Raw genomic sequence first — 26,209 nt, forward strand, 5'->3', positions numbered from 1 at the left:
CAAGCCACAGAATGACTCTATCAGTCCAATTCCAAACCAACCCGTTCAAGTCCTTTCAGTGTTTGTTTTTCAGTCTCCTTAATCGAGGTGCTGACCATTGCGTCAGTTCTCAGACCAAAATAACTCCTTTAATACATCAGTGTCCATTTTTATACCTCTTTTCATGCTGATCTCAGAAATGAACCTTTTATGCCACTGGTTCTTAGTATCTTTCATTGTATTTTTAAGCACTATCATTATTTCCTCAGGGGTTCTTCCCTGCATCTGTCCAGAACAGAATTAGGACAACAGTGTGTCCAACATTATCTCAGAACTTATCGACAATTGGCCTCCATTTTAGAACGGCCTTCTTGTAGTAATCAAGATGGCGGAAGAGCAGCAGTGCTGCATTCAGGCTCCAGGCTTGGGGTTCTCTGTTGCTGTCTGCATTCTTTGTTTCTTTCTTTTACTTTTGCTCTTTGTTTTTGCTTTTTTTTCTTTCTTTTTCTCTTTAAAAGCCTTTCTTGGTGTCTTTGCCAGGGCAAGAATAGGCTCGGCCTCCTGAGCATGTGCAGCAGCGACGGCAACAGAGTTGGCTCCTCCCAGTGATTGGAGGTGGCAACAGGGGTGGCTTGTTCCAGTGATCAGTGGTGGCAGCAAAGGTGATCAATGGAGCATGCCCCAGGAGGAGGCTGACTGAAACTCCAGGCCAGGGCCAGGCCCAGGGAGATAAGACTTTAAAATCTGGACTTTCTCCTTGTCCTTTGGATAAGGACGTTAAGATCTGGATGCTTTTTTCTCTTTTTTAGGCTCTGCTTCTTTTATTTCTTCTATTGCATTTTTTAAAATTCCGGTTTTGTATTTCAAGATGGCGCTGTAGAATGGTGACTTTGTACACTTTTCATTGTACTTCTGTTCCTGAGTACACATGACAATAAAATCTAAAATCTAATTCCAGTTCTGAAGATACAGCGACAAGAATCTTCCACTTTTCATACTGTAACCTTTCTAGCAATCACCATTTATTGGACGCCTTCCCAGTTAGCCCATTGATCACCTTTGGAACATGCCTAGAGTACAGCCTGTTCCTGAGGGTCATTCCCAAGACATCCACAGTGGAATCTTCCCTCCCAACAGCTCAGCAATGTTTATCACACTGTAATATTTGGTTATCCTGGCTGGCAGTATTTCCATGGGAGAACATTTTCCTTTGAGGACAGTTGGTCAGTGATTCCACTGACTCATTACCGATCTATCCGTTACAAATGGTCCTGAAACATGTGCTTGCCTGTTGTATTTGCAGAGGACCTTGTCGAACGAAAGGCTCTTTATGCAGTTTAAAATTACACACAGAATTGACCTCTTTTTCCTTGAACTCCACTATCCCACAGCTTCAACATAACTGGGCAAACTTGAAATTAGCTATCAATATAAACAGATAAAAAAGAAATCTCTCGAGTTAAAAAGTCATTAACAAAGCTCGATAGGCAAGCAATAACATCTTCCTCTTAATCCAGCCTTGATTTATCATTGATCACATTAATGTAAATAATAAAAATTGAAAGGAGATAATGCGACTGAAATGAAAATTGTACATATTTTTACAGATACTGTACAAATTATTTTTCTGAATTAAATCTAAACACTATCAAAGAGAAGAGGGTCAAAAAAGAATGGGGGACATTTCAGCAGCACAGACTGGAGACAAAATGCTCGACAGAGATCTGTGTTTTTTTTTGTCTTTGAGGGATCCTCAGTGAAGGGTCAAGGGTCACCACCAAGCTTGGGGAAAAAGACAAGTGCAAAGTCGTCATTTGGTGACGTGAAGTTTGGCTTTAAAGAGCTTCAAGAGAAAGCAAGGAAAGGCTGATAGTTGAAGGAAGGTCAAAGAAGAAATCAAACCATCCCGAGGCAGACTGGAGGGAGAAGCTTAGTGTTGCCACTTGACCATTTCTTTGTGAATTGACACCAATTGCACTGCAGGGTTAGGAATGGGAGAGGGGTGTAGGTAACAGGAGGGAGAGGGAGTCAGATTTCAGCCAATACATTTTATCATTATTGGATAAAACTCTTACATAAATGTCAAATTGCTTCCAACACTCCCAGTGTTGTAAACAGTACGTCACTCCAGTACTTTACAGTTCAACATACACTTGCAGCAGAGAATAACATCTAGTGTGGAAGGTTACAATTTAGAATTGCATTACTGGGTTGTTTTCACAGTTCAAGCAAGCACAGTCTATATATAAGATATACATATAAAAAAAATGACCCCTTCCCCCCACCGTTACCCATACAACTCCAGCCAGCACTGTGTGCCTCTCTGTGGATGCGAGCATCCGAATCTGGATCAAAACCAAATGCCACAGAAAGTAAGATTTTTTTCATGGTCTCTATCAAGCTTTTAAACTACAGCCTAGCTGCAGGCCAACAAGAGGGGCCTATCGTTTTCAGGATGCTGATGAGAAATGGCCATTTTATAAATAACCCTGACAAACACACACACACAAACACACACACACACACACACACACACACACACACACAAACGCATACACACAGAGCCACGCCCAGTTTCCCGTTAAATATAGGTCAATTCAGAGCAGTTCCTTTCATGAGTATAAAAATAAAGTATCTTTAGTTTTCAAAAAAAAACCCCAAACACAAATATTTATCCGAGGCAGCCAGCAGGCTGATAGAGGTCCCCCAGGTCCTAGCTGGTCTTGTGGTGACGAGCTCGTTTAGTCCTTTTAGTGACTGTGGTGTATTTGAAAGGTCTATGGTGCTCCCCTTTGTCTTTGGGGGGTCTTTTCATGAAATGGGCCTCCCTCTGGTTCTGCTCGGTTTTTGATCCTTTTCTGGGCCGTCCTTTCCTGGTGAAGCCTAGGTACCAGCCCTTGTACTTGGCAGACATCAGAGCGGTGTAGTTATTTTCTAGGACCTCTTCCACAAACACACACTCCCGGCTCTTCCCATTGAGCTGCAGAAGGGCAATAAAATAAAAGTCGCATATGATATTCATAGAATCTTTACATTGCACAAAGAGGCCATTTGGCCCATCGAGTCTGCACCAACCCTCCAAAGAGCATTCCACCCAGACCTATTCCTGTAACACCACGTTTGCTAATCCACCTAACCTGCACATCCCTGGACATTACAGGCACTGAACCTGCACATCTTTGGACTGTAAGAGGCAACCAGAACACCCAAAGGAAACCCACACAGACACAGGGACAACACGCAAACTCTACACAGACAGTCACCCAAGGCTGGGATTGAACCCGGATCCTCGACGTTTTCAGCCATCGTGCCACCCAAGTATTTATCTCGCCACGCTGCAAAAGAATATTCACAGTGTCTGCTGAGGTAAGGAAAACATTAAGTTAATTTTCCCTTGACTGTTGGAGGCTGAGGAGTGATATTATAGAGGTTTATTACATCATGAGGGGCATGGGTGGAGTGATTAGTCAAGGTCATTTTCCCCAGAATAGGGGAATCCAAAACTACAGGACATACATCTAAGGTGAGAGTGAAAAGATATAAAAGGGACCTAAAGGGCAACTTTTTCATGCAGACGGTGGTGTGTGTATGGAATGAGCTGCCAGAGGAAGTGGTGGAGGCTGGTACAACTACAACATTTAAAAGGCATATCATGGGTATATGAATAGGAGGGATATGGGCCAAATGCTGGCAATTGGGACTAGGTTAATTTAGGATATCTGGTTGGCATGGACGAGTTGGATGAAAGGGTCTGTTTCCGTGCTGTACATCTCTATGATTCTATGTCTCTAATTAAACAAACATCTTACTGTAATTTTATCTTGCTATGCGGCTACAAAAGAGTAAGATCATGTGTCATTGAATGACTTCCTGTGATGATGTACCCTGGGTCTTATTAACATATCAGACAGTCACAACTAACCCCTTATACAAGATCACATCACAGAAAGCTGGAGAATTGAAATGGACATTGGTCCTCAAAAGCAACTAAAGTATCATAAACAAATACAGAAAGGGTTGGAGAAATTCAGCAGATCTGACAACATCTGTGGAGAGAGATGTTTCTAGTCTGATATGACTCTTCTTCAGAAATTAAGAAGGTTCTAGAGAAGTCATCCCATTCTCAAAACAGTAACTGTTTTTCTGTCTCCAACGATGCTGCCAGACCTGCTGAATTTCTCCAGTGTACTCTGTACTTGATCCAAATTTACAGCATCCACAGTATTTTGCCTTTGACACTACCATAAAATCGGGCCATCATGGGCAGGCATTGTGGTCACTGCTCTAGCAATCCAGAACTCCAAGATTATGCTCTAAGTACGTACGTTTGAATTCCCTCATGGTAAATGGTCAAATTTGAATCTAATACAAGTCTGGAATTAAAATTCTAATGATAACCAGGAAACCACTGTTGTGAAAACCCATCTGGTTCACTAATGTGCTTTAGGGAAGGAAATCAGTGGTCCTTACCTGATCGGGCCTACATGTGACTCCAGACCGACAGCAATATGGTTGACTCTCAACTGCCCTCTCAAACAGCTCCAGCAAGCAGATCAAGAAGCAATTAGGGCTGGGCAAGGTGGTGATGGAGAGTTGCTTTTCGGACTGGAGGCCAGTGACCAATGACTGATGTGCCACAAGGATCAGAGCTGGGTCTACCGATTTCATCATTTGTATCAATGATTTGGATGTGAATATAGGAGGTACAGTGAGTAAGCTTGCAGATGAAACCAAAATAGGTGGTGCAGTGGACAATGAAGAAAATTATCTCAGAGTATGACAGGACCTTGATCAGATGGGCCAATGGGCTGGGGAGTGGCAGATGGAATTTAATTTAGATAAATGTGAGGTGTTGCATTTTGGAAAGGCAAATCAGGGCAGGACTTACACACTTAATGGTAGGATACTGGGGAGTGTTGTCGAACAAAGAGACCTAGGGGTACAAGTGCATAGTCCCTTGAAGGTGGAGTTGCAGGTTGAAAGGGTGGTGAAGATGGCATTTGGTACGCTTTCTTTCATTGGTCAGAATATTGAGTATAGGAGTTGGGACGACATGCTGCAGCTGTACAGGACATTGGTGAGGCCACTTTTAGAATACTGCATACAGTTGTGGTCGGCCTTCTATAGGAAGGATGTTGTTAAACTTGAAAAGGTGCTGAAAAGATTTACAAGGATGTTGCCAGGGGAAAAATTTAAAAGAGACTTACAGGGCAACTTTTTCACACAGAGAGTGGTGCATATATGGAAGGAGCTGCCAGAGGAAGTGGTGGGGGTGGGTACAATTACAACATTTAAAAGGCATCTGGATAGGTGTATGAATAAGAAGGGATGTAGGAGAACTGTTGGTAAACGGGACGATATTAATTTAGGATATCTGGTTGGCATGGATGAATTGGTCCAAAAGGCCTGTTTCCCTGCAGTACAACTCTATGACTCTATAAATGGCCTACCCTACATGTTTAGACTGTGACTGTGACTCGCTTTTGGACCCCCCAGTCATCGGGAACATCCTTCCTGCATTTATCCTGTCTAGTGCTGTTAGACGTTTATATTGACCCCCCTCCTCATTCTTCTAAATTCCAGTTCTAACTGATCCAATCTCTCTTCATATGTCAGTCCTGCTGTCAGAGGTGGGAGTTCTTCCCTGGATGAACAAAATCAATATTATCCTCCTGCCTCCCCACCTCATTAACATCACCAAACCATGGTGATCATCACATTGGGGGAATTTGCTTGTACGGATTGGCTGCCTCTTTTCCTACATTACAACTGTGACCATTGTCACAGCCTGTACAGCATTCTGGGTCATCCTTAGGTCAGGCATGGTGCTATGTGAATGCATGTCTGCAAAACAATACCTTTTTGCTGTATCTCGGTACATGTGACAACAATCAATCAATCAATCAATCCACTCTTTATACATGCTGAGCACTGTGTATCCTTGCTTGGCTCATAGCTCATGTTTTCACCAACTGTCTCTATTTTCTGAACATGGTACCAATGCTGGCTGTACACCACAAGCTCATACTTTGGCTGTAGTGCTGTGTGCTTTAGTTAATTCAAATTTCTCCTTGTTGAACATGGAATCCTTACATTCTACTTTGAGAGCGACTTAGTGGGTGGGTGGGTCCAAGCAGACATTACCCATTATTTGGTTTTTACTAAAGAACCTTTGCTGAATTATGGGTTGGCTTAACTTTGTGTTAATGCTGTGAAACAATTAAATATGCAACTGTAATGGGCCTCACTGATTTTCCTCAAGTCTGCCTCAATGTTTCTCCTTTCTCAAGACATTGCCCCATCTGTTTCTAACCCGTGTGGATGTGAAGGAATCCAAATCAATCTTTCCACTACGTGCAGGTCTCAGTCTGTTTTTTGGAATTGATTGTCCAGATGTGAGAGTCATTGGGAAAGCCATCATTTACTGCTCATCACGAGTTCCTCTGAGAAGGTAATAGTGGGCCTTAGGACCAGAAATCACAAACCCCAGTGCTGTTCCTCGACTGGACCCTTGACCTGAGCATACCTACCACACCACCAACAGGAACACACTGGCCCCAACCCCAAATTGAACTCACTGGTCCCACCCCTGACCCAAGCACAGTGGCCCCACCCCTATCTGGACTACACTAGTCCCACCCCTGACCCAAGCGCATGGTCCCACCCCTCCACCCCCCCAGTTAAGGAGCACAGTGGCCTCTCCCCAATCTGGAACACAGTGACCCTACCCCCAACAGAACACAGTGACCCAACACACAATTGGAGCAAAACTAGCTCCATCCGAACCTGAGCACTCCCAACCAGAGTAAAGCAGAGTCCCAGACCCCTTGTTCTGGGTAATGGTGAGTCTAATTCCTAAGTACTGTTTGATACAACTGAGTGGCTTCTTTGGCCATGTTAGAAAGCAGCTCACAGTCCACTGAATTGGCTTGGGCACTGCAGTTCCACTGAGGCCTATCTTTTACATGATTGTTATGTAATTACTAAGGCCAGCATTTGCTACCAATCCCTAACTACCCTTCAACTGAGTGGCTCGCTTGACCGTGATAGAGGGTCACTCAAAGTGAACTACAATGCTATGGGTCTGGAGTCACAAATAGGCCAGACCAGGTCAGGACAGATTTCCTTCTCATATAGACATGAGAGAAACAGCTGGATTTTCATGATAATTAGTGATGACTTCATGGTCATCTTTACAGAGACATCTTTCAATTCCAGATTTATTAGTTGAATTTAGATTTCATCAGCTTCCATAGGCCTTGGATTACTGGTCTTGTGACATGATCTCCTTTTGGCTTCCTTGAAGAATATTAATAATGAACTAAATAAGACCAGCAAGTGCGGCATGGTGGCTCAGAAGGTAGCAATACTGCCTCACAGCATCAAGAACCCGGGTTAGATTCCACCCTTGGGTGACTCTCTGTGTGGAGTTTGCATGTTTTCCCCGTGTCTGTGCGGGTTTCCTCCAGATGCTCTGGTTTCTTCCCACAGTCCAAAGATGTGCAAGTTAGGTGGATTGACTATGCTAAATTGCCCATAGTGTCCAGGGATGTGTAGGTAAATGGATTCGCCACGGGAGATGTGGGGTTACAGGGATGGGGTGGGTGTGGGCGGGATGATTTTTGAAGGTTCGGTTGTGAACTCAATGGGCCAAAAGGCCTGCTTCCACACTGTAGGGATTCTAAGTGCTGTTCCTGCTGAAGCCCAGCAGAATTGGCAGCATTTGTGGGGAGATGATATTGTGACTGGTCTAATAATGGTGTGGCTATGCTAGTAATCCAAAGACCCATGCTAATGCTCTGGGTCATAGGTTCAAATCTCATCACAGCAACTGGTATGGTCCAGATTCAATTACAATCAGAAAGTAGTGGTGAATACCAAATCCTTCTGCTTTACTAATCGCTGTTCCAAAGGCAATCTACCACCATTATATGGTCTGGCTTTCTCAATGTAACTCCAGAACCACAGCACTAAATTGGCTTCATGAGCCACTCAATTCAAGAGAGATGGGGAATGGATGCTAGCCTTGTCCATATCCCATGGAAGAATAAAGTAACAGAGTTCAAGCTCTGACTCCACTTTTTCTATTCTGATTGGGTTTTTACAATCGTCTGCCGGTTTCAAGGCTACTTTTACTGAGATCCAACATTTCCGTAATTTTCAAATTTTATTTTAAATGTGATTCAAATTCTCAAACTATCAAGGTTGGACCTTTCAGTTCAAACCATACAGTGCCCCGGGCTCAGATCATTACCTACCTCAGATCATCATCTGTCTGGACGAGCTCATCCTCTCCCTGAATAACTTTTCTTTTAACTCCTCTCACTTCCTTCAGAGCAAAGGGGTAGCCCGCATGGGTCCCAGTTACACCTGTCTCTTTGTGGGATATGCGGAATATCCCTTGTTCCAATCCTATTCTGGCCCCCACTCACAACTCTTTCTCCGGTATATTGATGAAATCATCAATGTTTCTTCCTTCTCTTGTCCGGAATTGGAAAAAATTATCTATTTCCTTTCAAATTTGTATTCCGCTCTCACCTTCAACCGGTCTATCTTTGACTCCCCACTTCTCTTTCTCGACATCTTTATTTCTATTTCTGCAGATAGGTTGGCCTTCAATATCCACTACAAACCAACTAACTCCCACAGTTATTTTGACTATACATTACCTCAGATAATGGCCCTCTATCACGGTCAAGCGAGCCACTCAGTTGAAGTGTAGTTAGGGATTGGTAGCAAATGCTGGCCTTAGTAATTACATAACAATCATGTAAAAGATAGGCCTCAGTGGAATTGCAGTGGATTAACAGTCCAGCAATAAAACCACTAAGCCATCGCCTCCCCTTAACTTGGTCCATAACCTTGTGTGCCTTGGCTTCACAAGTGTACATCTAAATACTTCTTAAATGTTATAAACAAGAAACTGCTTCTCTTCCTTTCAGGCATTAAGGAACGCAAGCTGGAACAACTCAGAGGTACCCACATCTCTCTGGAACATTCCTCCCCTCCCCTTCCCTCTGATTCCATCCTTTCTGCTAACCCCACCTCCTGTTGACTATTTATTATCCCATCTGACCTTCCGTTCTCTGATGCTGAACTTTGCGTACCTAGCAAAGGGCTCAGTTTTATCCTCCTGTATGCCTACCTTATTGTGTTTCGGGCATGACTTGACGTTGAACTGTTATTCATTGCTTCTGTGTCCATATCTTTGGACAAGAGTTCTCTCTCCATTCCACAGACCCTTTTGCCTAGCTCCAACACTCTCCGTCCACCTGGACCCCATAGGACCACTCCCTCTGGCCTTGTATCTGCACTCAACCTGTTCATCAAGAACTGTCAATGTAACATTTGTCACCTCAATTTCTTGGCCTCACCCATTCCAACTGTCTCCCTCTGAACCTACTGCGCTCCATGCTTTCAGAGCCAACCCTCAGTTTGTAATTAAGCCTGCCAATAAGGGTGGTGCTGTTGTTGTCCGGCAGACTGACCTCTACATTGCAGATGCGGACTGCCAGATCTCAGATACATCCTCCTGTCTCCCCCAGACCATGACACCACCATGGAACATCATGTTATTGTGTCCACTGACCTCATTTCATATGGTGATCTCCCCCCTTACTTCCTCCAAACTCATGCATCTTGCTTCTACCTCCTTCCCAACACCCACAAACTGTACTGCCCGGGCAGAGCCATTATTTCTGCCTCTTCCTGCTCCACAAAACTTATTTCTTCTCATCTCGATTCAATGTTTTCTCCCCTTGTTCAGACCTTGCCCACTTACATCGCAATTCTTCCTTACATTAGTTTCAGAATTTCCAGTTTGTGGACTCCAGCTGCCTCCCCTTTACCATGGACGTGCAAACCCTTTACACATCCATTCCCCACCAGGATGGTCTCAGGGGTCTCTGCTTCTTCCTGGAACAAAGGCCTGAACCGTCTCCTTCTGCCCCCAGGCTTCTCTGTCTGGACGAGCTCATCGTCTCCCTGAATAACTTTTCTTTTAACTCCTCTCACTTCCTTCAGAGCAAAGGAGTAGCCCGCATGGGTCCCAGTTACACCTGTCTCTTTGTGGGATATGCGGAATATTCCTTGTTCCAATCCTATTCTGGCCCCCACTCACAACTCTTTCTCCGGTATATTGATGAAATCATCAATGTTTCTTCCTTCTCTTGTCCGAAATTGGAAAAAATCATCTATTTCCTTTCAAATTTGTATTCCGCTCTCACCTTCACCTGGTCCATCTTTGACTCCCCACTTCTCTTTCTCGACATCTTTATTTCTATTTCTGTGGTTAGGTTGGCCTTCAATATCCACTACAAACCAACTAACTCCCACAGTTATTTTGACTATACATCCTCACACCCTGCTTTTTGTCAGGACTCCATCGTATTCTGGTGATGCCAACTTCGACAAGGGGGCCTCTGAAATGCCCACCTTCTTCCTCAACTGGGGATTCCCTAGCACTGTAGTTAACAGTGCTCTCGGCTACGTCTGACCCATTTCCCAGACTTCTGCCCTCAACCCCTCTCTTCACAACAGCAACAGGATGTCCCTTGTCCTCACATACCATCCCACCAGCATCCTTATCTAAAGGATCATTAGTGGCTATTTCCACCACCTTTAGAGGGATGCTACCACCAGACACACATTCCCTTCTCCTCCCTTGTAAATCTTCCACAGGAACCATTCCCTCAGGGACACCTTGATCCACTCTTCCACTCCTAACATCTCCCCACGTGCCCATGGCACGTTCCCTGCAACCTCAGTAGGTGTAACACCTGCCCATTTATTTCTTCCTTCCTCACTATCCAAGGCCACAGATATGCTTTCCAAGTGAAACAGCGCTTTACGTACACCACTCAATCTATTATTCACTGCTTGCAATGTGGTCTCCTCTATATTGGGGAGACAAAACAAAGATAAGGTGATCGCTTCACAGAACACCTACATTCTGTCCGCAAAATGACCCTGAGCTTCTGGTTTCCTGCCACTTCAACAAACCACCCTGTTCCCTGGCCAACATCTGTCTCAGACTTTTTGCAGCACTCCAGCGAAGCTCAGCACAAGCTGGAAAAACAGCACCTTATTTTCCACTTGGGAACTCTACAGCCTTCTGGACTCAATATTAAGTTCAACAGTTTTAGGGCTTGAGGCACCTTCTCCCTTGTCCTTACCCCAACCCCTACACACCAGGCCTCGCCATCCTTACCCCAACCCCTACACACCAGGCCTCGCCATCCTTACCCCAACCCCTACACACCAGGCCTCTCCATCCTTACCCCAACCCCTACACACCAGGCCTCACCATCCTTACCCCAACCCCTACATACCAGGCCTGGCCATCCTTACTCCAACCCCTACACACCAGGCCTGGCCATCCTTACCCCAACCCCTACACACTAGGCTTCTCCATCCTTACCCCAACCCCTACACAACAGGCCTGGTCATCCTTACCCCAACCCCTACTCAACAGGACTGGCCATCCTTACCCCAACTCTTACACACCAGGCCTCGCCATCACATGAGATAATAAGGTGGAGAGCTGGATGAACACAGCAGGCCAAGCAGCATCAGAGGAGCAGGAAGGCTGATGTTTCGGACCTAGACTCTCCTTGGGTTGCTTTCAGCACAGCCAACCCATTTTCACCCAATAATGATCCCATTATCAGCTTTCCATTCTCCTTAGCTACCACTATCCATTCCTTTGTCTGCCTAACCAGCTTTTTCGCCTTCTAAATTCCATCTCCACTTATTTCTGACCTTCACCACCACCAGTTGTCAGCATATCTCATAATCTCATGATCTCATAAAAGGAAGGCGATGGCCTAGTGGTATTATCACTGGACTGTTAATCGACAGACCCAGATAACGTTCTGGGGACCCAGGTTTGAATCCCGCCATGGCAGATGGTGGAATTTGAATTCAATAAATATCTGGAGTTAAGAGTCTAGTGATGACTGTGAATCCATTGCTGATTATTGGGGAAAAACCCATCTGGTTCATTAATGTCCTTTAGGGAAGGACATTGCTACCCTTACCTGGTCAGACCCACAGCAATGTGCTTGACTCTTATCTATCCTGTGGGTAATTAGGGATGGGCAATAAATGCTGACTTAGCCAGCAACGCCCTCATCCTGTGAATGAATTTTTAAAAACCCACCTTTTCCTAGCTACTACTGGTTACAGGATCTGAGGCATTAATTCTGTATTTTGTTTGTTTTTGTTTAATAGAACATAGAACAATACAGCATAGGAGTAGACCCTTTGGATCACGATGTTGTGCCGAATATGATGCCAAGTTAAACTAATTCCTTCTGCCTGCCCTTGGTCCATATCCCTCCATTCCTTGCATATTCATGTGCTTATCTAAAAGTCTCTTAACTGTCCCTGTCTTATCTGCCTCCAGCACCACCCCTGGCAGTGTGTTCCAGACTCCTACCACTCTGTAAAAAACACGACCCTCACATCGCTTTTGAACTTTCCCCTGTCTTAACTTAAATGTATTCCCCCTAGTTTTAGACATTTCAACTCATTGAGGGGAGATGATGGCATAGTAGTAATACCACCAGATTGGAAATCCAAAGCTGAAATGGTCCAAAAACTCCACAATCTCATTGAAACATTAACTCTGCTTCTCCCTCCAGACTTTATCCGTCACATTCTGGTTTTGTTTTAAATTGGCACTAATTGTAGTTTGTTGCTTTTACAGTAATCCGGAGATCCTGGTTAATTCACTGCAGATGCAGGTTCAAAATCTGCTCTGGCAGCTGGCAGAGTTTAAATTCAATTAATAAAAAATCTGGAATTGAAATCTAATCTCAGTAATGGTGACTGCAAAACTATCATTGATTGTTGCAAAGAAGCCACCTGGTTCACTAATGCCTTTTAGGGAAGGGAATCTGCCATCCTTACCTGGTCTGGCCTACATGTGACTCCAGACCCACATCAATGTAGTTGTCTCTGAACTGCCCTCCGAAATGACTGATCATGGCACTCAGTTCAAAGACCATTGGGCATGGCCTTGCCAACGATGCTCAGATCCCACAAAAGAATTAAGATGGAAAATAACCCATTGATCTTATAACTCTGCAGGGGAGGGGGAGTTCAAGTCAGAGGCAGGGATACAATAAGGTATGGCCGATTCTCCGACCTGTTCTCCCATCGCTACCAGCAGCCCAGAAAATATTTCTCATTTTCGTTTCTTCACAGAACAGTGTGCTGTGATTAAGCTCCAATCCAATGTGCCACCTGCAAACACGTAGTGTTTAAATTTTAACACCATTGCTATCTGCATAAAAGCATGTAGTATTTCGAGTTGAGAGGCAATGTCTGACCAATTTAAGTGTAAGAGCCAGGTTCCTAAGACCACACTCTGTTTGTTCCTTTTTACTTAAGTCATGCATTTTCAGTGAGGCTTAGCACAAATGGGCACAGAAAATGTTGATCTGGGGATTTAAACTTAACTCCTTCTCTCCGTGTATCATAATATTAGATATTATAATGGATAGGTAAAAATGTTCCCATTTGGGGAAAGGAACAAGAACAAAGGGGCACAAATTTAAGCTAATTAGTGAAAGAAGTGATGGAGACAGGAGGAAAAACCTATTCATACAGTGAGTGGTTTTGATCTGAGAATGTGGTGGAAGCAGATTCAACCAAAGCTGAAAAGGGGGTTTGGATTACTATGTGAAAAGGCAGAATGTGCAGAGCCATGGAGTGTCGGCACCAGGTGAACTTTCCTTCAGTGAGCCAGTAGAGGCATGGTGAGCAGAGTGGCCTCCTTCTCTGCTGTAACTATTCTGTGACTCCTTTCTTTACAGAGGCTTTTCTAATGACTTGATGGGCACTTGCTGCCTAAAAACTAACGTCTGGAATTCTTTTCATAAACTCTGCAGCTTCAGAATATTCCTTAACCCACATCTGAGCAAAAGCATGAAGTATTTGGCATTGAGAGGCGATGTCTGACCAGCTTGAGTATAAGAGCCAGGTGGAAAGCGATGGCCTAGTGGTACTATCATTGGATTGTTAATCCAGAGACCTCGATAACATTCTGGGGACCTGGGTTCAAACCCTGCCATGGCAGATGATGGAATTTGAATTTGATAAAATATCTGGAATTAAGAGTCTAATGATGACTATGAATCCATTGTCAATTGTTAGAAAAGCCCAACTGTGTAATGGAACTGACTTGAGGGTCCATGATCTAACTGAATGAAGAACATTTTATTGAGGAGGCAATTGCCTCGTGTTATTATTGCTAGTCTGTTTATCCTGAAGCTCAGTAATGTTCTGGGGACCTGGGTTGAAATCCCACCACGGTTGATACTGGAACTTGAATTCAATAAACAATCTGGAATTAAGCGGTGACCATAAAGCCAACATCGATTGTCAGAAAAACCCATCTAGCTCCTTCAGGGAAGGAAATCTGCCATCCTTACCTGGTCTGGCCTACATGTGACTCCAGACCCACAACAATGTTGATGACTCTTATCTGCCCTCTGGGCAATTAGGGATGGGCAATAAATGCTGCCTAGCCAGTGATGCCCTCATCCCATGAATGAATAAAGGGATAAGGGAAGTTTTTCGATGCCTGTTCGTTGGATGCCTAATCTCCTGTATCTTCAGGTTGCTCCTGATTCACTCTCATGAATATGGGGGCTGGTTAGCTCAGTTGGCTGGAATGCTGGTTTGCAACGCCAACAGCATGGGTTCAATTCCAATACCAGCTGCGGTTATTATGAAGGACTCTCCTTCTCAACCTCTCCCATCATCTGAAACAAGATTTCTCTGTAATGGGAGAGCAGCCCTATGGTCTTGTGACTTTACTGTTGCCAATTCTGAACACTTCTATCAAACCTCCTCTCAACTGTCACTTCTTTTAAGATGAACAACCCCAACTTTTCCAGTTAATCTGTGTCCTTATATTTGCTCATCCTCGGAAGCATTCTTGTAAACCTGTTTTTTGCACTTTGCCCAAAGCTTTTCTAAAGGTGCCGTGCCCAGAATTTCACTTTGAACTTTTGATTGAGACTGAGCTAGTGTTTTATAAAAAAATTATAATTTCTTTGCTCTTGTTCTCTTTGCTCCTGTTTATAAATCTTGGAAACATGAAGGTCAAGGCCAAAATGCTGGAAAATAGGACTAGAATAGTTAGGTGGCTGTTTTTGATGAGCACAGACTCAATGGGCCAAGGACCTTTTTCTATGTTGTAGACCTCAATGACTTTGACTAATCAGTTATGCTTTTTTTTAAAACCACTTTTTTAGCCAGCTACCTTCAACAATTTGTGCACATAAACCCCAGATTTTTCTGCTCTTGTAACCACTTTGATTTATATTCCTTTGCTTCTCATTTTGATTTGTACCAAAATGTATCATACACTGTTCTGCATTGAATATTATCCATCTCATTGCTGCTAATTCCTCCAGCTTCTCTATGTCCTCTTCAAGTCTATCATTCTACCCAACTTTTGTGTCATCTGCAAATTTTGGAACTGGGCTTGGATGCCCATTTATATGAATCAAAAATATATGCTCCTAATGTCAACCTCTGGGGAATCTTAGCTTCCCCCTAGTCTGAAAAACAGCTGTTCACCACTGCTCTGTGCTTGGTGTTATTTCATTCTGTCATGAGATGTGGCTGTCTACTGCAAGGACAGTATCTGTTGCTATTCCTAATTACCCACTAGCTGGGGGATTGCTGAGCAATTAGAGCCACCCACAATGCTGTGTATCTGGAGTTACACATCAGAGACTGATTTAGATTCCAGGACATTATTTTCATAGAATCCCTACAGTGTGGAAGCAGGCCATTTGGCCCATCAAGTTACACCGACCCTCCAAAGAGCAGCCCACCCAGACACATTCCCCTACCCTATCCCTGTAACCCTGCATTTTCCATGGCTAATCCAGCTGGCCTGCATATCCCTGGACACTATGGGGCAATTTAGCATGGCCAACCCACCTAACCTTTGGGCTGTGGGAGGAAACCAGAGCACCCGGAGAAATCCCATGCAGATACTGGGAGAATGTGCAAACTCAACACAGACAATCGCCTGAAGGTGGATTGAACTGAGAGCTCTGGCACTGTGAGGCAGCAGTGCTAACCACTGAGCCACCAATTTTGTTCCCTAATTGGGATTAGAAATTGGAATCAAATGTGTTTTTTTTAAGTAACAAAGCAAAAGTAGCTTAGTTAGCCCACTCCATCATTGAGTGACATCATGGCTGATCTTATAATCCTCAATTCTAGAAATAAATCCAAATTTCATCATCTACCTTGGTGGGTTTGAAATCAATACTCACAAACTATTAACTTGCAGTCTTGGATTACTAGCCTGATGACATTAACATGAGGCCATCACCTCCCCTAACAACCAAGGCTCATCCAGGATTAGAATCCAGGACTTCTCACATCCCAATGCATTACAGGCCCTTAAGCAGGGAATTATACTCCTAGACCAATAAGCCAGTCAGGGGACTGCATAGTGACACAGTGGTTAGCACTGCTACCTCACTGCGCCAGGGACACAGGTTCGATTCTGCCTTGGGTGACTGTCTGTGTGGAGTTTGCACATTCTTCCATGTTTGTGCGGATTTTGCACATTTTTCCATGCCTATGTGGATTTAATCCGGGTTTTCTGCAGGTGGTGGGTTTCCTCCCACAGTCCAAAAATAGGCAGATTGGCCATGTTAAATTGCCCATAGTGCCCAAGTTCAGATGTGCAGGTTAGATGAATTAGCCATGGGAAATACAGCATTACAGGGGTAGGGTAGGGAGGTGAATCTAGATGGGATGCTCTTCAGAGAGTCAGTGTGGACTCGTTGGACTAAATGGCCTGTTTCCACACTGGAGGGTTTCTATGATCAAATGCACATAAACTGGGTAGGAGTCAAACATACAGTCTTCTGATCACTAGTCTGTCATGTTATCTACTCCACCCCACACTAACAAACAAAAATGGGTTAATGATCACCATCAGTGAGACCAGATTATTGATTTAATTTGAATTCCACTAACTGCCATGATGGGATTGAATCTACAATCATTGGAACTTGTAGTTAGCCGTCTTGGTTTCTAGTCCATCAGCAATACCACAATACTACTATCTCCACTGCTCACTCAACACTCTATCCATGCTGCCACCATCGCTTTTATTCCCTGGGCTTGTGGGAAAAGAATAAATGAGTGGGACAAATTTAACCACAGAAGGTACAAAAGGATGCAGTTTGGCCCATTGTGTCATCCTGGTCAGCTCTTTCAGGCATTGATGTCTGAATGACAACTTTCTAAGGATATGAGGGAGAATTTTTCACGGTCAAGATCAGGAAGACACTATCTAACCATGGGGAGGAGCACATACAACTGAGACATTCAAAAGTGAATTGGATCGTTATCAGAAAAGGAAAACATGCAAAGGGATATGGAGGGGGAAAGGCAGGGGAGTGGTGTGAAGTGAATTGTTCATCTGGGGAGCTGGTACAGATTTGATGGGCTAAATGGCCTCCTTCTGTGCTGTAACAATTTAGCAATTTCTGTAAACTTGCCTGGGTTGGGTAAGTATATTGTGTCCCCTTTGATGAGATAGAGTGTGATAAATGCAAGCTACTAAGAACCCTACTTAGATGTGCAGCATTCAAGTCGGGTGACCCGGATCAATACAGAAAATCCAGATATGACCTTCGCAAAGCCACCAGGGAGGCCAAGAGGCAGTACAGGACCGAGTTAGAGGCCCTGACCTACCAAACAGATTCCCACCGTCTATGGCAAGGCCTAAACCACATTACGGGATATAAAATGAAACAGTGTAAGATAGCAGACAATGACACATCCCTCCCTGACATGCTCAATGCTTTCTATGCTCGGTTTAAGCAGAATACCACCAGCATCGCGACGCCTGCCCCAACAGCCCTGGACACACCTGTTCCTTCTGTCACCGCTACAGAAGTCAGATCAGTCTTCCTGAGAGTCAACCCAAGGAAACTGATTGGCCTGGACGGCGTCTCCGGCCAAGCACTCAGATTCTGTGTGGACCAACTGGTGGAGGTATTCACTGGCATCTTGGTCCTCTCCCTCCTACAAGTCGAAGTCCCCACCTGCTTCAAGAAGACCACCATCATCCCCGTACCCAAGAAAACACATGCAGCGTGCATTAATGACTACCGCCCAGTGGTTCTGACGTCAATAATTATGAAGTGCTTTGAGAGGCTGGTCATGGCTCGCATCAACTCCAGTCTCCCAGCCTGCCTTCAACCCCTACAGTTTGCCTAACAACATAACAGGTCCACAGAGGATACCCTATGCCTAGCCCTGCACTCATCCCTGGAACATCTGGACAATAAAGACACCTACGTCAGACTCCTGGTCATTGACTACAGCTCCACCTTCAACACCATTATCCCCTCCAGACTGATCTCAAAACTCCGTGACCTTGGTCTCAGCTCCACCCTCTGCAACTGGATCCTCATCTTTCTGACCCACAGACTGCAATCAGTGAGGATAGGTAACTGTACCTCCTCCGCAATAACACTCAACACTGGAGCACCCCAAGGATGCGTCCTCAGTCCCCTACTGCACTCCCTGTACACTGTGTCGCCAAATTCCAAAAGATCGTCATCTATAAGTTTGCTGTAGTAGTGGGATGGATATCTAACAACGATGAATCAAAATACAGAAGGGAGATAGAGGGCTTGGTGACGTGGTGCAATGAAAACAATCTGTCTCTCAATGTCGGCAAAACTAAAGAACTGATCATCGATTTCAGGAAGAAAGGAGGAGAACACGCCCCCATCTACATCAATGGAACTGAAGTTGAGAGGGTGGAGAGCATCAAGTTCCTCAGAGTGACAATAACTGACGACAGGCCCTAGACTTCCCACGTAGATGCAATGATCAAGAAGGCACAACAATGCCTCTTCTTCCTCAGACAGCTCAGGAAATTTGGCATGTTCATAAGGTCCCTCACCAACATCTACAGATGCACCATTGAAAGCAAACTGTCCGGGTGCATAACGGCCTGGTACGGCAACTGCTCTGCCCAGGACCCTAAGAAACTACAGAAGGTGTGCGCATAGCCCAGACCATCACAGAAGCCAACATTCCATCCATGGACTCTATTTACACGGCTTGCTGCCGTGGAAAGGTGGCCAACATCATCAAAGACCCATCACACAGTGAAAAGCTTTGTTTACAAGCAGTACAGGCAGATCACAGCAAGCAAAGGATGTACAGATCAAAAAGACTTAGAGGTTACATTATTTGAGTCTAGAGTCCATTCAACAGTCTGATAACGGCTGGAAAGAAGCTGGTCCTGAACCTGCCAGTGCATGTGTTCAGGCTTCTGTATCTTCTGCCTGAATGGAAGTGGTTGTAGGACATCAAGAAAGGAGGAGAACACGCCACCATCTACATCAATGTAGATTTTCACTGTATTTCAGTACTTGTGACAATAAAATCAATCAATCAATCAATCAATTTCTTAAGAATGGTGACACAATAGACTTAGAGGTTAATTCCTCCATAACCATCGACCACAACATAATTCAACCCTTTCCACCTGAGAGCAGTCACTGCCTATGCAATATGTTAGCGAATAGGGATGCAGATCCCAGAGCTAAAGGGAATAGTTTTCAGATTAATCCCAGCCAATTTCACAAGCTTCAAAATCTCCCCTCCCCCTACCGCATCCCAAAACCAGTCCAGCTCGTCCCTGCCTCCCTAACCTGTTCTTCCTCCCACCTATCCCCTCCTCCCACCTCAAGCCACACCCTCATCTCCTACCTCCTAACCTCATCCCGCCCCCTTGACCTGTCTGTCCTCCCTGGACTGACCTGTCCCCTCCCTAACTCCCCACCTACACTCACCTTTACTGGTCCCATCCCCGCCTCTTCGACCAGTTTGTTTCCTCTCCACCTATCCTCTCCTCTATCCATCTTCTATCCGCCTCCCACTCTCTCCCTATTTATTTCAGAACCCCCTTCCCCTCCCCCTTTTCTGATGAAGGGTCTAGGCCCGAAACGTCAGCCTTTCTGCTCCTATGATGCTGCTTGGCCTGCTGTGTTCATCCGGCCCTGCACCTTGTTGTCTCTGAGTTAGCAATGACTGTTTTGGAGACTGATAATGGTCCTACAGACTTAAAGAGTGGAAAGAACAACCAAGGAGAGATATTGCATTGAGAAACTTAGCTTTTTAATTGGGAGACCAAGAGATGTCTAAAGTATCTAATATTCTATTTACTATACCATGTAGTGATGAGCATAGAGTACAAAAGCTTTGATTAAGTTAAGTATATAAAACACTAGTTGAGTTGGTATGATGTGTTGAATGCTGAAGACCAGACTTTAGTACTCATGAGAATTTAGAAGAATGAGAGATGACTTTATTAAAACATATAAGACTCTTCAGAACAGATACAAAAAGATTTTTTTCCCTGTGGGAGAGTCTAGAAGATATTCGATAAATCTCAGAATAAAGAGTCGTCCTTTTAAAACAGAGATGAAGATGAATTTCTTCTCCTAATGGTAGTGAGTCTGTGGGATTACTGCAGAGGGCTATTGAGGCTGGGTCATTAAATATATATAAGGCTCAGAGAGACTGATTTTTAATCAGTAAGGGATTCAAGGATTCGGGGAAAAAGGCAGGAAAGTGGTGTTGAGGATTTTCAGATCAGCTGTGATCTTATCGAACTGCGAATCAGACTCAATGGGCAGAGAGGCCTACTTCTGCTCCCATATCTTATGGGATGAACATCAAGAATCCAGGATTGAGGGATTCTACTTACGCGGAGACCATGTTCTTTCTCGAACAAAGAAGGGTAAGGTGAAATTTGGTAAAGGCGTTTAAACTCTGAATGGTTTTGATAGTACATAAAGAGAAATTGTGCCCAGTGCGTTGTTACAATTATTTCATTGAACTTGGGCAGCACTGGCAAGACCAGCACTTCCTGCTCATTCCCTTATTGCTCTTGAACTGAATGTCTTGCTGTTTAGGGTCATATGCATTGTTGTGGGTCTGGAGTCACATGTAGCCCAGACCAGGTAATCCTGACAGATTTCGTTCCCTGAAAGGCCTTTGTGAACCAGATGACAATGGTTTCTTGCTTGTCGTTAGACAACCTCATTTTTTAAATATGAATTGAATTGAGTTAGCTTTATTGTCACACGTACTCACAAGAGTTCAGTGAAAAGGTTAAAAGTCGCCACTTATAGTACCATCTTAGGTATAAAGATACCGAAGTACAGATTCTTGCATACAAATTCTTAGGAAAATATAGAGAAATAAAGAAATAAAAAGTCCACCATTACATGCCTTCAAACTTACAACATCATAGTAATAAATTAGAAAAATATTTCAGATTTAATAATCAAATTCCAATTCTATCATCCACCGTGGTGAGATTCAAGCTCACTGCCTCAGACCATTAGCCTGGGTCTCGGGATTACTAGCCCAGTGACCTTATCCCTCTTCCCTGAAGAAGCAGAGAATAATGATCTGAAGTAATTGGAAAAGACAACATGAGAGAAAACCTTTTCAACAATCATTTAAAATGTATTACCTGACAGGGCAGTGAACACGTATTGAATAGTAACCATCAAAAGGGAATAGCACAAATGTTAAGGTGAAAATTGCAGGGATATGGGGAAGTAGGTGAAAGGACCGAATAGATTGTGGACAAGCACTGGGGGTAGTTCAGACTCACTGGCTGAAAGGCCTCCTGGGCTGCATTATTCAATGACATTTAGTTAGCACAGTGAAACTTTCAAAAGAAGTTGATCAAGCAGATTCAAAAACTACACTTGAACATCCTAAGCACAAAGGTAACATTCCACTTTAACAATGGTGATCAACAAAGATAGCTAAACATGGATGGATTTTGCTAGCCAAGGCATATATAAGTTTACACAGTCAAGGCAGACAAATGGAGTTACGTTCCAGATTAAACCCTATCCAACTGAAATGAATTACAGGCTTGAAGGGCTGAATGGTCTGCTGCCTTTCCTCTGTCCACATGATACCTGAGGGCCTCATTGTGGAAACATGTCTCAGAAAATAACAATTACCTTGCCCAGAATCTTCCCTCGCTTGCTCATGCAGATGTAATGATTTGTCTCTTTGCCCTTAATTCTCACGTGGCTGCCGAATGTATCCGTTTCCACGACAAGAAGAGCTGGAAAGAGATGGGAAGGAAAAAATGTAGAATAAGCACACCAAGCAAATCTAAGGTTGAGGCAAATCAATGTGGCCTATAGAAGAGCATCTTCTGGTATCTTAATTATCCAACAGCACCTCATTCCACTCATATTCTATTCCATTGAAGCTCACTCCACTAGCACACTAACTAAATATTTTTTTAAAATTCATTAACGGAATGAGGGCATTGCTGGTCAGACAGCATTTATTGCCTATCCCCAATTGCCCAGATGGCAGTTGAGAGTCAACCACATTGCTGTGGGTCTGGAGTCACATGTAGGCTAGCCCAGGTAAGAATGGCAGTTTCCTTCCCTAAAGGACATCAGGGACCCAGATGGGTTTTTCCCAACAATCGGCAATGGATTCATGGTCATCATTAGATTCTTAATTCCAGATATTTCATTGAATTCAAATTCTACCATCTGCTGTGGTGGGATTCAAACCTAGGTCCCCAGATTGTTACCTGGGTCTCTGGATTAACAGTCCATCAATAATACCACTAGGCCATCGCCTCCCGTTTATATTCCCTTATATTCCTCATACTGTAATTCAAATATTGATGAACAGAGAGACATATTGTCAAAACTTTCATTTTGCACTCCTCAGGACCAATGCAAGAATGTCATGTTTCAAACCACATCAATTTATAACTCATGCTGATTCGTTGTCAAGTTGACTCTGACTGGTCAAGTGTTTGCCACGGGCAAAGCATTGCGAAAGAATGAGCTTTAGATGCTCCCAGGTCATTCAAAATTAGTACAAGTCCTGAAAATATTCCTTCTGTTTGTAGAGAATGGGTCTGTAAGAATGCATGTTGCATGCGTTGAATGTATATGAAGCAATGGGTTTCAGTGTACCTGACATCAATATTAAATTTGTAAGTATTTCTATAATCATGGTGATTTATTTTAAAAATGGTTTCTGAGCCCAGCCTTAGAGTGAATGAGTTTTGTGCACTTCTGGACTTTTGTTTATTTTAGATCGTGTGCGATCCAGCATTGTAAATAATGAGACCTCAAGGTTAGTTGGAGACTTTTGGAACTTTTTTTAAGCTTAAAGGAAATGTCCAAGTTGACAGAGAAAGAGACTTTCAGTTTCACTTTTGTCTTTGAGTGGAGCAGTTCTATGAAGTCTGTAAAATGTATGCCTGAGGAGGGGAGGATAAATGGGAAGGTTTTAGTCCCAGACCAAAAGTATTGGAATAAACCCCTGAAGAGATTACTTAAAACTAAGTACATTTAAGCAAGTGTACGATAGCTCCATTAAGAAGCTATCACAGTTGCAATCTAAACATTGAAGTCACAAGCAGGGTTCTCTTTAATTTTCTTACCAACTGCACAGGTCTCCGAGGCACATGCGAGGCAGCAACTTACGGAATCAGAAGTCAATGCTGCATCAATGCATGTGTCAGTGCCAATCACTGTGCATGGAACATGCTGCATGCACACACAACCATGCAGCTTAGAGGGAACATTGGTCACAAATCACTTAAACCTTCTGAAGTGTTGGATACAAGGATGGTGATGCCAGTAATATACAAATAATGTGTTGAGTGCTGTACCAGTGATGTGTTTTGGATACTACACAAATAGTGTTTTATTTCTTTTTAATTTACAGAGAAATGTTTTGGGTTTAATGGGATTATACTTTTACCGTGTGTTGAAAAATCTTTGAATTTTGTTTTCTTTATTCATTATGAGATGAGGGCGTTGCTGACCAGACAGCATTTATAGCCCATCCCTAATTACCCAGAGGGCAGTCAACCAGATTGCTGTGGGTCTAGAGTCACATGTTGGCCAGATCAGGAAAGGATGGCAGTTTCCTTCCCTAAGGACATTAGTGAACCCAATGGGTTTTTCCCTGCCAATTGACAATGGTTTCATGGTCATCATTAGATTCTTAATTCCAGATATTTTTATTGAATTCAAATTCCAACATCTGCCATGGCAGGATTCGAACTTGGGTCCCCAGAACTTTTTCTGGGTCTCTGGATTAACAGTTCAGTGGAAAATACCACTCAGCCATTGCCTCCCCTATTTGTATTATACGTGGATGGTTTGGATTATTCTATCTTCATTTCAGTTTATTGTTAAAACATTGTCAGTAGCATTGCATGTTTACATCTCAGTAAGATACCAGTTTGTTAAAACTAAAACAAATAAAATTATGACCTATTAATCCAGATTCCTGTTTGGCATCTGAGTTGTCCAATATTTACATCAGCTAGTATCACAGTAATCTGAAACTGATTAACTTAAACTGTAGCCATAAGACCACAAAGATATAGGAGCAGAATTAGATCATTTGGCCCATCAAGTCTGCTCTACCATTTGATCATGGCTAAAATGTTTCTCAACCCCATTCATTACCCTTAATCAACCAAGAACCTAACTAGCTCTGTCTTAAATACACTCATTGACTTCCATAGCCTTCTGCGGCAATGAGTTCCACAGATTCACCCCCCTCTGGCTGGAGAGATTCCTCCTCACCTCCATTCTATAGGGCCGTCCCTTCACTCTGAGGCTGTGCCCCTGGGTCCCAGTCTCTCGTACTAGTAGAAACATCTTCTCCACCTCCGTTCTTTCCAGGTAGCTTAGTATTCTGTAAGTTTCAAACAGATCATCCTTCATCCTTCTAAGCTAGTTCAGGGAATTACACTAAGGAACTTTGAGTTTCAGGAAACTCCATCCACATTCCAATCTCTGACACTCCAATCAGTAAAAGCTCTCCAAACAGGTTTAAATCCAGCTGAAGAAATTCAAGGTTTTAGGAAGTATCTATTTTAACATTTCCTATAAACAAGGCAAGCAGTGGGATAAGTTTCAACCAAATGCCATACTCAATCTACATTCTGTCCTCTCTTAATGCACTTCTAGAATGAGAGGTCATAATTTTAGGATGAGGGGTAGCAGATTTAAAACAGAGATGAGGAGGAGTTACTTCTCTCAAAGCATCATGATTCTGTGGAATGCACTACCCCAGAGTGTGGTAAATACTGGGACCTGAATAAGGAGGAAATAGATAGATTATTAATTAGTAATGGGTTAAAGGGTTATGGAAAAGAACATAAGAACATAAGAACTAGGAGCAGGAGTAGGCCATCCGGCCCCTCGAGTCTGCCCCGCCATTTAATAAGATCATGGCTGATCTTTTTGAGACTCAGCTCCACTTACCCGCCCGCTCACCATAACCCTTAATTCCTTTACTGTTCAAAAATTTATCCAGCCTTGCCTTAAAAACATTCAGCGAGGTAGCTTCAACCGCTTCACTGGGCAGGGAATTCCACAGATTCACAACCCTTTGGGTGAAGAAGTTCCTCCTGACCTCAGTCCTACATCTGCTTCCCTTTATTTTGAGGCGATGCCCTCTAGTCCTAGTTTCACCTGCTAGCGGAAACAACCTCCCTGCCTCCACCTTATCTATTCCCTTCATAATCTTCTATGTTTCTATAAGATCTCCCCTCATTCTTCTGAATTCCAATGAGTATAATCCCAGTCTACTCAGTCTCTCCTCATAATCCAACCCTCTCAACTCTGGAATCAACTGAGTAAATCTCCTCTGCACCCGCTCCAGTGCTAGTATATCTCAAGTAAGGAGACCAAAACTGCACGCAGTACTCCAGGTGTGGCCTCACCAGGACCCTATACAGCTGCAGCATAGCCTCCCTGTTTTTAAACTCCATCCCTCTAGCAATGGCAGACAAAATTCCATTTGCCTTTTTAATTACCTGCTGCACCTGCAATCCTACTTTTAGCGAAAGCGGGCAGGAAAGTGGAGTTGAGGCCGAGATGAGATCAGCCATGATTTGTATTAAATGGTGGATCAGGCAGCCTACTCCTATTCCTACTTCTTATGTTATTCTGTTCTTATCAATGAGCTTAACAAAGCTCTGGTATTTATATGCCATCTTTCAACTGCTCGAACTATCACAAAGCAATTCAGCACCAATGCTTTCATTTCAAAGTCTGGTCGCTGTTATTATGTGATACAACAGCCCATTAGCATATAGCAAGCTCTCTCGATCAATGATAAAAGTGAGCAA

General features: G+C 43.6%; 1 protein-coding gene across 1 annotated transcript in view; it reads right to left on the reverse strand.

The window, feature by feature from the left end:
* Positions 1 to 2,590: 2,590 nt before the first annotated feature.
* The window catches only part of fgf24 (fibroblast growth factor 24), a 100,559-nt gene continuing 76,940 nt past the window's right edge, over positions 2,591 to 26,209 (reverse strand). Inside the window, exons 4-5 of the mRNA XM_048600337.1 lie at positions 22,038 to 22,144; positions 2,591 to 2,959 (exon numbers count right to left, since the gene is read on the reverse strand). Of these exons, the coding sequence (XP_048456294.1) occupies positions 2,693 to 2,959; positions 22,038 to 22,144 (374 nt within the window). The 3' untranslated portion in view covers positions 2,591 to 2,692. The remainder of the gene's footprint in view (positions 2,960 to 22,037; positions 22,145 to 26,209) is intronic.

This window comes from Rhincodon typus, chromosome 1 (assembly GCF_021869965.1).
Source record: "Rhincodon typus isolate 14 chromosome 1, sRhiTyp1.1, whole genome shotgun sequence".
NCBI lineage: Eukaryota > Metazoa > Chordata > Chondrichthyes > Orectolobiformes > Rhincodontidae > Rhincodon > Rhincodon typus.